The sequence below is a fragment of the Pollachius pollachius genome (genome assembly GCF_949987615.1).
Source record: "Pollachius pollachius genome assembly, chromosome: 7".
Classification (NCBI taxonomy): Eukaryota; Metazoa; Chordata; class Actinopteri; order Gadiformes; family Gadidae; genus Pollachius; species Pollachius pollachius.
Genome location: NC_136940.1, coordinates 11,459,076 through 11,472,125, shown reverse-complemented (window position 1 = coordinate 11,472,125; position 13,050 = coordinate 11,459,076). Strand labels below are relative to the sequence as shown.

General features: G+C 41.1%; 1 protein-coding gene across 2 annotated transcripts in view; it reads right to left on the bottom strand.

Annotated features, from left to right (window-relative positions):
• The window catches only part of cachd1 (cache domain containing 1), an 81,593-nt gene that overhangs the window by 28,628 nt on the left and 39,915 nt on the right, over positions 1–13,050 (bottom strand). For both annotated transcript variants that reach the window (XM_079739087.1, XM_079739088.1), the window contains exons 4-5: positions 7,155–7,261; positions 555–681 (exon numbers count right to left, since the gene is read on the bottom strand). In XM_079739087.1, coding sequence (XP_079595213.1) covers positions 555–681; positions 7,155–7,261 — 234 coding nt within the window. The remainder of the gene's footprint in view (positions 1–554; positions 682–7,154; positions 7,262–13,050) is intronic.

The window sequence follows — 13,050 nt, the reverse complement described above, 5'->3', positions numbered from 1 at the left end:
AACTAACTCATAACAAGCCAGGCAATGGCATTTCTCGGGCGACGCTTTGATGCCAGGTGATTGGCTGGCTGGCGCACGATGGTGGCATGGAGGAGACATGACAGCTGTGAGAGAGAGAGAGAGAGCGAGAGCGAGAACAAAGAGCGCCGCCGCGGTCGGAGGTGTGAAATTCCTACGAGCGTAAAGACAGTAGTTGTCGGGCGTGTGTGGGCAGGGTGGTGGCGGCTTAGGGCTTTGACTACATGCCCTCTGGGCTACCTGATGGAGGAGAAGCAGGAGGGGTACATGAGTGAAAGGATGAGGGGGATGGAGAGAGGGAAGAGGGAATGGATGTAGCACGTGTATCTGCCAAGTAGTATCTGTATGTAGTATGTGTATCTGTCAAGGAGTATATGTATTAAGTAGTATGTGTATAGCGGAGGATATCTATCAAGTAGTATGTGCATCTTGTCTTATATTTACTAGGTAACATGTGTATCAAGTATAAGGTTTATTAGCAGTGTTTGCCTCATGGAGTAAATGTAAAAGTAGTGCATAGTGTTTGTGTACTGTACCTGCTGCGATGCTCATAGCTTCCTTTGCATTGGAACTTGTGAGCCGGGAAGACGGTGAAGATTCCTTCCTCTGAGCTGAAGTACTGCCACTTTATCCCCGGGTTGGACTTGAGGTTATCTGCCAATACTACATAGAGAAGGCGAGAGGGAGTCACGGGGAGAGAGGAGGCGGAGCTCACTTGAACGTTTCTTTTATTTAGATGTGCTTTTTAAACTTTTTCACCCCAGTAGTACATTGCAGCTTGTTCATTGTGTTTATTTGTGTGTGTGTGGGTGTGTGGGTGTGTGGGTGGGTGTGTGTGTGTGTGTGTGTGTGTGTGTGTGTGTGTGTGTGTGTGTGTGTGTGTGTGTGTGTGTGTGTGTGTGTGTGTGTGTGTGTGTGTGTGTGTGTGTGTGTGTGTGTGTGTGTTTACAAGACACGTTAAACCAAAACATTCCATTTCATTCAGTAATCTGGATTAAAATCATCATATATCTCATCACTACCCCGTTTTAATTACAATAATACCACAATATGTACTCAGTGGGTTACACTTGGTTGTAACAATACATTTGAAGGAATGCATGTTATTTTATAATCTTTGAATGCGTGTTCTTTTATAATCTGTAAATGTGTGCAAAACAATCATTTATTGTAACCTAGAATAAACCAGCGGTATTTTAATGGCTTGCTTGGGACCCAAGACTGCTGTGTCTGCATTGTGTCGTTGGGCTTAAGAGTGATAAAATAGGTTGTGTTTTATTATAATATTAGTATTTTAGTTGTATTTCTTATCCCTTTTATTATTTTCTTGACTTATCTTAACTGTGAGGCACCTGACTCTTTGTACTTTTGTGCTCTGAGATAATTATTTACTGGGAAGCACTTTGGGTCAACTGTTAGGGTTAGGGTTAAGCGTGCTTTACAAATAAAAGTGACTTCACTTGACTTGACTTAGTCAGACTTCTGATTAAAGACCCTTTAGGAAGCACACTTAAAAATACATTTAAACTGAGGCCCGTCCACACGAGCGAAAACAATCTTTTCCCCTCCTTTTTCCTTGGCAGTGTTTCAGGAATTTCTCTGTACAGACGGACTCATTGCAAAAACGCATCTAGCTTTATAAACGCTGTAGTACATATTCAAGACCAGTATTTGGCGCTGGTTTTCCACCAATAAAATAAGAATAAGAGGCGGGGTATGCCTATCAAGCCAGCACGCTGAAAGAAGTTGTTAAACCTTGCAGATTGAGCAGAAAATACGTTTTAATGTACCGTTAGTAATAAAATTTACCAAGGGGCTGAATTTAAAGCTACAAAAATAAAACAAATCAAACAAAACAAATTTGACGGAACCCTCACGTTGCCCAGCTGGTGGGGGGGCGATGACGTCATTGTTTGCGTATCAGGCGTCCACACGAATCGGCTCGTCACCCGCCATAAACATCCCGCTTTGAGCGGTGAACCCTTTACACCTAGCACCTCTAAAAAGCTATAAAAGCAACAAAATGACTCCATTAATGCAGGCTATGTGGAAAAATGCGCCGACATTGGCTCAACCTGGCTCCGCCTCTTCCTCTACGTAGCTAAAATGGCTTTCGTTGAGTATGGAAAGTATACATGGATCCATACTCAGCGGTTGGACCATTTTGAGTACACCATCCAAGTCCTTTCAGTACAGTTCTTTTCGCCCCGATCTTAATTGGAACAAATACGGGAAGTATGGATATTGGAACACAGCAGGTCATACAGCCGGCCGCTTCCTGTTTGCTTAGAGCCTCACAACCCAGCCTTTCAGATGGGAGATTAAGCAGCAGCAATGCTGGTGGATATTGGAATATGAGAACACAGATCAGTGCATTATATAAACCTTTAAGACTATAAAATTATTTTAGACTTTGTGATTACAGGTCAATGTAAAAGAGGAATCTGTACATTGAAAACACAAAGCCACACACTGAGCAAGTCTTGATCACGCCTATGCTTCAGGAGAGACCGAGGTCGACTATCACAAGATCATAAGACACATCAAACCATCTCCTTTCAGTAAATGGCTTTCGATGATGACAGGAAATGGACCTTTTGAAGCCAAAAGGGCAGTGCATGGCTTGTAATCTTACAGGGTTACTTCTCCTTATTACAGGGAATCTCTTATTTGAAATGCAAAAGACCACCAAACTGACCACTGAAGATAACAACTGTTTGCAATCCATCTGTGAATTTTCTGTGCGATATTTAGATTTGGTCTGGAACAAAATACAAATAAATAATGAAAGAAAACCGGGGAAAAAACATGAGAAAGAGAACACCCTATACCAGGAAGTCCAGGATCGAATGGTTCCTTAACTCTAAACATCATCAAGATCGTTTACAACTCAAAATGGATTGCAGGAATGTTATCGCGCCTTAGCACGCTACGCTGACGCGCCATACATCAACCCGTACAGCCACCTTGTCCGTCTCTACCACTAACGTAAACAGGATCCACTCGGGCTGTGATGACAGCCAAAGAGGCCCTTTGTATACACCACTTGGTTTATGCTGCTGAACGCTCGAGAGACTAGGTGGGTAGCTCACCATTGACATGCCCTGCGGATGCGTAGGGCGTGAGGCACCTCGCCAGACATTAGATTGAAACTTCATATGGGCCATGAATAATCACAATCCATGATTGACTAAAAGGCTTTTAGACACAGGTGTGGGTCTAAAAGACACACACACACACACACACACACACACACACACATCACACACAAGTTCCTTTGGAAACTGGTAGATAACAACAAACACGTCTCTAGAGCCAATAAGGTTAAATTTAGACAATTAGGCGGTGGAGAGAATATGGGATGAGGAGGTGGAGAGAAGCTGGGAGGGCTTGTTTGACTGATGAGTGGGAAGGAGATCAAGAAACAAGTGAGATGGAACGGCTAATCAAACAAAGAAAGCCAACTGCTCAGCCAAACATACCCGCCCCCTTATTTCTGTATAACAGACCTCTGAATAACACATCGCTGTTATGACGCCATTTCCAACATTAAGCTCAAATAAACTATATTTTTTTTGCCTAAGATAGTTTAGTCTGCTTGGAGACAAATGTGAGAGGATGTATGAGGTAGGAGTTCAAGAGTCAATAAGTATCAAAGTGCGTGTTTGAATTCAGAGGGAATTCTTTTATTTTACCTAGCCTTTGTTCATACAGCCAGCCTCATCAAGTCAAGCACCTAATTTGCAAGAGATACCTTTAATAGCACATCATTTAAGGTTTATTTTGTCACATAAGATCAATTTCTTTTTATTTTCATGTTGCCGATCATTATTTATGGTGTATGAATGAATATTAGGCCTTCATGTTCTCGGAGTACACCCACTCAATGTCAAGTCATCATACCCACAGTGACGGCAATGAAGTAGCGTGTGTTTAGTCTAGAATGTGAAAGACAGAAATAGAGAAATAGAGAACAGGCATTATTCCACATCATTGGGAAAAACATGGCTGGTTTATTTTCCTTCCGAAATAACCCACCTGAAACATACCTGGTCCACTACAAAAAGCAACGCAGTCTGGAAAAACAACAGAGACGGCGTGTCTGCACGCTTTCTCCTACGGTACCTGAAGCCTTGGATGAGTACCTCGCAGGGGACCCGAGGAGAGACATCAAACACTCTCCCCGATGGTGCCTGCAACAGCGATTGATTCTGCAGATGGCTCAGAGCTAGGGGCTAGCGCTGGCAACTTGCCGACTCACAACGCCAGAGTGTGTGTTTGATGTGTGCAACGGGAGAGATAGGCACGGCGGGGCGGGGGTGTATGCAGGCTAGACTGAGGAGACTGATGGCTGCCCACAATGGGACATAAAACAAACACCTGTCAGAACAAACACACCTGAACACAACTTAAGTGGGTGGGGGGGGCAAGTCTCTTGGAGCGAGATATGGTAAATACAGTGTCGGCACTAAGGTGGGGCATTTGGGGGCCGGCCCGTGCTCCACCCCCCCAAGCGGTGATTAATGCCCCTCCTACCACAGGTCATGGCGTGTCCAAAAAAAATACCTTTAAAAATATGTATCCCTTTTAGTTATTCTTTTAATATTAAATGTGCAAACTGTAACATAAATAAAATTAAATAAATGAACGGGGAAATTGGAAATTTTGGTTGTGCAGGCTTGTGTCATTTCTGCCTGGTGCATGTCTTGTCCAATAGGCTGCCCGGATGCGTGCCTTTTGTCAGCATACCTGTTCTGTTACTAAGGTTGTCCAGGGGTGTTTTTGATGATTGTGGAGGCTGTTGTCTAAGGTTTATAACCAGTGGCAGGCCTACTTAATGTTTTTTTGGCGGTGCATAAACTGTTCAGAGGTTACTAAACAATTTCTGACATATCAGGGGTGGGTAACAGCATTTATTTGCATTTAGCCTCCTAGAGAGCCCTCCAACTTTTTTCGTCTTTGTGTGTGTGGCTACGTAAACTGTTTGCATAGGGCTATTACCACATATCCTCGACAATAACAAGAACAACATAGTATTGCTAATAATAATTAGCCTATTAATAAAGAAAAATGTGTGTTTTCGATAGCATTTCTGCTGTGTTTGACTATGAGGTCGCCACTGCGTTAAAATATTTCTCAAACTGCAGGCCCCCCCCCACTGGTTACCCATGCCACTCTGGGTTAATATATAGATACAAACATGTATCTGGATTTAAACGTATTTATGCATTTGTATGTGTCACTGTACATATAAATATATATATAAACATAATAACAGATAATATATAGACTACAGAGGGTGTAGTGGGAAACTCGAGAAAGAGAAAATATAGAATGAACGTATTGTACTTGCAAAGCTCAATATTTCCACTTCACTTCAACTGGCTTTACCTTTAAACTATCTTACAGCGCTACTTAAATATTTAAACTTCAGGCCTCGACATTAACGGTTTCCGGCTTGCCCGGGGCAACTAAAAGTAATATTTGGGCAAGTTGAGATTGATTTCTGTTTGCCCGAACGGGCAAGTGGATTTTGGGTGGATATTAATATAAAGGCTATTTATTCAAGTGTTTTTAGAAACTGCAGAACAACCTTTTGTTCCGCAAAATCACACAAAATAGAAGTATTTGCAATTGATCAGCGCGCTGTCTTCTCTTCTCTAGGACAGCAAGTTAACAGTCACGCATCGCTTCAGCACGAATATAGCCCCGCCTTCTGTCACTCACTCGCAGTGCGGTCCCTGGCAGTGATTCGAAGGTGTTAGCTAAAGGTTAGCCAATACAGCTAGCATCTCAAGTGCAGCGCCTCCGCGAACGGTTTAGGTAGAAGGAAAAAAGAGTAGTGATGGAGGAGTGCGGTTTGGAAGTACTTTGGATTGAGGCAAATTACCAAGGAAAGTCATATGCAAGACCACGGTTTTGGGTTTCATAACTGTGCACATGCACAGCAATAGCGATCTTTTTCACGAAATTGGACCCTTACAAACTATATATTATATGAAAGCTAAGCCTCCACTTAAACCTCCACTAAAACTCGCAAATAACAACTTAAGAAGAAACGTCCCCTTTTCTTTCAACAACCAAAAATGAAGTTTTGCCTTTGTGATTTCTGTCCACAAAGTTTATTCTGATCGCAAAAAAACACCATAAACAGTGTCTGGGCCAAATTTTGCAACTAAACATGGTGTTTACAATCAATGACTAGGAGAAGGTTTCTTAGGAAAAAGGTAAATTGCCTTCAATCAGAAAACATGTTATTCAGCGCTATATGTGTATTTGCGAGTGTTTGACTTGGTGCATTCGATTATATTTGCCCTGAACTTGAGGTGTCAAGTGTCAAATTTGTAAGATATCTACCTTTATTTGTGTCTCATAGTAAGACAGCGCTCCCAACTGATAACGAACAACTGATAATTATATCAGGTGGAAATGTTATCTTCCACGTATGCTGTGTTCCATGGCTTTGTTCACTTTAACCAAGTATTATCTCCATTGAATATTTCACTTGCACAACAATCTTTCTTTTGGCACAAAGATGACATTATCGCCCTTGCAGTTGTGGAGATATACTCTATTTACTTTGGGTACATTCTTTCCTGAAAAAACTTTTCCATTGATATCGAAAATGGTATAGAATATCGATATTTTTCCAGGTATATTATCGAATTTAGAAAATCCAGTATCGTGACTGACAACACTACTAGAAACGCGATTGTGATTATTCAGTTAGAGCTACAAGAAACGTGAAAGTTAAAAAAAAACATATCTTTGCTACTACCTCTGACATTTAGTTATGTACATTTGCATAGAATCATGCAGGTCTACATAAAACTGGGCGATAGCTTTAATAGGTTGCAACAGTGGACTGAAATAAGTGATGATAAATAAGTAAACAAAGAGAAGTTTGTTATTTTTTAAACACAACATGTGTGGAAGCTAACATTCAGCTTCAGTCTGAGCTAACATGAATTTTCTGAGCCGCCCAAAACAGGCCAGGTGCCTGGCAAAAAAGTTGAACATGACCAGTACTTGTGTCAACCTGAACTTCTCCAAATAAAAAAATCAAATAAAACAAGGTTGGTATGGCAACAAATTGATGTGTGTGTGTGTGTGTGTGTGTGTGTGTGTGTGTGTACCTGAGTTGAGATCTCGGCCAGGGTTGAAGGCTCTGCTGTTGACGGTGGGAGATAGCCGGTCACAGCAGATGGTCTTAGAGACGTTTGTGTTGAAGTTGCCATCAAAGCTGGACACATAAGGAGAACACATACCATTTATAGCTCACAGTCACAAACCATACGTACAACATGGCCGTCAACAGCTCTACGCCGATTTTCTTTGCAACATTTAAAAAAATCAAAGTTGGAATATAGGAATATAGGTCTGTTACATTGTTCCCATATGTAAAGAACATACATACATACATACATACATACATACATACATACATAATGTATATATAGGGATAACAGATGTAAATTTGCCTTGTATTTACTCTGGCTATATTATATATTGTTTCTGTAAAATACAAATATTTGTGTTCCAGGACAAATAAAGCAAGAAGCTCCATTAAATGATTTAACCATGCTGCATTCTATCTAAAAATATCTGTCTAATTAAGTAACCATATATATATATATATTAGTGCTGTCAGTTTAACGCATTATTAACGGCGTTAACGCAAACCAACTTTAACGGCGTTCATTTTTTTATCGCGCGAATAACGCTCTTTTGGCTTGGCAAACGTTTTTTTTTTTTCACCTGCTGTCTAGCAACAACTAGTCACGTTAGAAAAACTACAACACCATATCGGATCTACACCGGAAACAAAACAACAAGCACGCAGCACAAACTTGTTGGGGCAAGCAAGGATACTGAGCGGGTGAAAAACTCCTTAAAAGTATGTGTGTTTGTGTGTCACTCTGTTCGAGTCTGCACGAGTGTCCAATGTGGTCATTAGCTGTTACGTCTTTCTGACCAATCGCAGTTCAAGGCCCACCTGGGCTGTACCACTTCGGGAGGGGCCGCTCAGTTACTCCCCTCTAGATGAAATCGACTTGGTTGCGATGCTGACAGTTTGTGAGTGTTGAGTCTGTTGAGTGAGTGAGAGGTTGCGGGCGCACAGCTCAGGCTGCCGGACGGCGCTGCAAGGAACTTCTATAAACGCAATATTGTTATCCCGCAGTAATCAGCCCGACATCCCCGAAACGTTAACGGCCCGTGTGTGTGTGTGTGTGTGTGTGTGTGTGTGTGTGTGTGTGTGTGTGTGTGTGTGTGTGTGTGTGTGTGTGTGTGTGTGTGTGTGTGTGTGTGTGTGTGTGTGTGTGTGTGTGTGTGCGTGCGTGCGTGCGTAGGCGTTATTCGATAACCTGGTAATGTGTATAGGCCTACGTACGGTAGGAATATTCATACTGGTTTAAATAACAAATGTTATAGTATTTCCCATCTTTGCTGAGCAAGAGTTTTGTTCGAAAGTTCAGTGATTGAAACAAATAAAAGCATGGGCTATTGAAGTTTTACGGTAGGCCTACCACTGTGATGCACCTACCCGATGTCAAGTGGACCGGGTTGAATTCACTGCACTCTTCTTACTGTCCTTCTCAACACTCTCTGATCTCACTAATAGGCTAGCAGCACGAAATCAAGGGATATTTAGAATAGAAAAAAATGTGCGATTTATCACGATTAATCGTGAGCTAACTATGACATTAATGCTATTAATCGCGATTAAATATTTTAATTGCTTGACAGCACTAATATATATATATATACACACATACACACAAAAATATGCACACACAACAGGGCTCCAGAGTGCGACCAAAATATTTAAGGGTGCGACTAATATTTTTTATAGGTCGCACTGGTGCACCTGACGCTGCCCGGGTGAAAAAATAAATTTCCTTCGAAATCGCATCATCTCTCTGTGTTCCCCTGTAATCGAACTCACACTCATGGTTAGGGATGGGGATCGTAACCCGGTTCTATCAAGGACCCGGTTCCACTTTTTTCAAAACCCAAAAATCATCGAGTCCCGTCGTTCATTCATTATTTTTTTTGTCTTGTAGGACCTGTACCGTAATGTTGTGTCTCTCGAGTCGCGTCACGGCATTTATATCAAATCAATCCAATCACTGCAGTGTGTCCGCCAATGTTTTTGAATGGAATTGTAAGCAAACAGGTATTACAAGTAAAACAAGTGAAGTCTGGCAGTTAACTTTGCTCGCGAGGATGGCTGAACGGGCGAAAAGGGCGAAAATCATTTATTGTAAAGGGGGGAACACAACCTCAATGGCCAAGCACATTAGCAGTGTGCATCAAATAAAGACCAAATGCAGTACCTTTGACTGTTTGACTGACTGTCTCCGAGTTGAATAGACCAGATCATCCACTCAAACTACGAGCGGTAATCGCACACACAGACATTGTCGCTAGTCCCGTCAGTTAAAAATAGTAATCCAATTGTGAAATCGGTGTTGTGTTGTAATCAGCAGCATACAAGCTAGTTATCTTAAAAAGTAAATAAAGTTTCAGATGTGCTGCGTGATGATGAACGACCTGAGCGCCAGAGTAACTGAAACGGATAAAGAAAATAAACGTGACAAAAGAGGGGGAAAATTAAGCGAGGTAACTACTGAGAGTAGTTATTCAGAGTCGGAATTACCCGCACAAGCCCTTTTATTAGAAATTGTTTTATTTTGCTTAATTTTTTAGTTTTAAATGTTCCATTTCAGCTCAGTGAAAAACTTTATTTTTATTTTTATATATAATTGTGCTTCAAATAAAGACAAGCATTTTCTCTACACCTCATGCTGCATTCCAGGGACACTTAAGTTAGCCCGTAAGTTACGAGCTGGAACTGGGAGTGAATTGGTCTGGTACGAGTTCACGGGTAGTGAGTTGCGGGTTTGTCTGCCGTTCCAGGGCATTTTCCTGGGTAGAAGGTTGTGAAAACACGGGTTACCTTGAACGCACCATTATTCTTGTTCAAAAATCATTCACATTAAATGAAAGTTATGGAGAGTGATAAAAAGGTGACCTTATGGCGTTAAAGGGGACGCAATGAAAAATTTGGTGCACCTAAATTTTGTGCTGGTGCACCTAAAAAAATAAGTTAGGCGCACCAGTGCAACCAACACATAAAGTTAGTCTGGAGCCCTGCACAAATATATGCATATATAGGCATCTTTCTGTCTAATTAAGTATGATGTATGGTTACTTCATACTTAATTAGACAGAAAGACATTTTTTTGATAGTATGCAGCAGGCTTGTACAACAAGCTCATCCTCATTGTCTTGTTTTGCCAAGGGTTGCTTTTCAAGGAAAATGTGAACACATGCCAAACATTTTATATTTTTCTAAAGAGAGAATAACAGTGACCGAATGAACTTAATATAGAATGAATTAAACATGGAGTGCATTTAATATGGAATTAATTTATAACAGGGGTTGGCAGAACACAACATTAAGAAGATTTACACATATTGTAACACACATTGAACTCGATTCAAATTGAACAATTGACAAGAAGCCCAGGACTGCGTTGAGTCATTTTAAAACATCGGATGGGGGTATTGACCACAGCACATCTTCCCTCTACCCCACCCCCACCAAGACTTTGATCCACCTCCTCTTCACGAGTCCATCAGCACTCTATCCCTCCCTGTCTCTCCCTCCAAATCGCTGCTTTTGATCTCTCACACACACACACAAACCCCCTTCTCTCGCCATCTCCATCTTCCTCGCCCAGGAGTGATTGACAGCTGCTCTGATGTGCAGGCTGCTTTTGAACATCAGTCTTTATAAATTCCCATAAGGCCTAAATCATTACAATTCTCCTTCAACTCACTTTACATACATGGAAAAATGGAAGTGCAGTGTGTGTGTGTGTGTGCACCCATGTTAGCAGTTAATGGTGTTTGTCTTAGTGTTTGTATGCGTGCATACAAATACATTTGCAAGCCCTTTGTGTCCACCATCAAATAATACCCCCCAAAGAAATGATAACAGAGTCAGTGTTAGCAAGAGAGACCCAGAGATAGACAGAGATCGAGACATGTGGAGATACAAAAGGGAAAGATCGAGAGAGAGAGAGAGAGAGAAAGAGAAAGAGAAAGAGAGAGAGAGAGAGAGAGAGAGAGAGAGAGAGAGAGAGAGAGAGAGAGAGAGAGAGAGAGAGAGAGACACACACACACAAGTGTCTCTCTTGTGTCACAAGTGTGACACAAATCAGTACGGCCTAGTCCCATTGAATGGTTTAATTAACTCAATCCTATTTCAACAGTTATGTTATATTATCGCTGTTCACTATATACACACATTTACATTTGTATTATAGTGTATTTTAGAAAATGTTATTTTTGTAATGTTTATTAAATTATTACTATTGATAAATTACTATTATCATCATTTTGGATATTATGTTGTAGGTTATTTTACTTCAATGCCAAAAAGCTCCTTAGAATTTTTAGAGAGCGAGCCAGTGACAAGCGCAAATGAGAGAGGCCCAGAGCAAGAGCCAGGGAGCAAGAGTGAATAAAAGGAGAGGAGGGAAAGGTAGAGCACCCTTCAGCATAAATTTTGATTTGTAATGAGGGTAAGAAAAATGAGTCGACGTGAAAGATAGGCCCCAACACACACACGCACAGACACAAACACACACACTATAAAACTTACCCCGATATCGCTTTCTCTCCCACTACAAGGGTATTTAAATAATGCATCTGTTGAATATGCATATGAATAATGTAAAGTAGGAACCCATGTCTCATGATTAGCATACTTGTCCAGAGACGGCGCAAGCTCTCCTTGCAGTAATTAGAAGGATAAACCCAATCCACTCCCTTGACGGATACACAAGGGGTCTTTCACAAAACATCTGATTAATAAGGCTTGCAAATAATGCTTTTCTGCTCATGATCAAATGATATTGGAATGGATAGACATAATGAAATACCTGTGAAAACCCACAAAAGAAAAAGGCAGGTTTGCTTTTTGCTATGTTTCAATGTCATTTTTTGTATGTCACCCATGACTGAGCTGACACTTTTAATGGTGGACAGTATTTGGCTAAGACATGTATAGTGGCAGTGGAAGCCATTTTAAGACTTTTTAGCAAGCCCAGATGGTAAAATTACATAGCAGGGGCTTGCTAGTGGGCTAGCCAGGCTTTCAAGAGCAAAATTTGTTGTTTTAGCCCCTCTGAGTGTGTAGTAGTAGAAGACTGGGAGTCTGAGTTGGTTCTAGTCTGTGCTAGCGCACTGTAGTTATCAAGAAACTGCCTTGAGTGCTAAACCTCACTGAACAAAACAGCAACCACGTTTAAATCTGTTAGGCTCCTACAAATTCAATGGACAAGACTAGTATACAGAATTAAACTGAGCTGCTCCCGTAAACAGCACTAAAATAAACCAATGACCTCTACGACTGTGGTATAACCGCATACCAGAACTAGCCTGCATTAACCCATTGCTGCATGCTACCAAATAGCTAGCATAGCTAACCTTGTCAAATACAAGTAGTGACTCAGAACTAGAAACTATGCCACAATGTTTACTATCACAGTTTACTATGTAGATGTCACTCAAAAAGATGGACATACTTTGTGATGTTGGCTGAAATGTAGAAAATAGCTGAGACGGCATGTTCTGAGAGCTGATTCAGTGTCAGCACACTGAGCGCACTGTAAAATGCAGAGAGAGGTCTAATATGTCTGAGCAGAGATCTAGTTGTTTCAAGGTTTGTCCATACGGTTTTACATTTCACATAATTTAAAATATGTCGCCAAGTAACGGAGTAACAGCCCCAGAAAATGCTACCGAAGCTAATTTTAACAGATAACAACTTGGCGTTAATCTCGGATATAGATCAAGATCACAAATTTAATTCACTTGAATATATGATTCCCAAAATAATAAACATCACAACAACTTGAGATTTCTGGCACTTACCGCGTAGGCACAGGGCTTTCCTGCCCTCCCATTACTAGAATGCGTGCAATCACGTCACTGGACTATCAATCACCAGTGACGTTT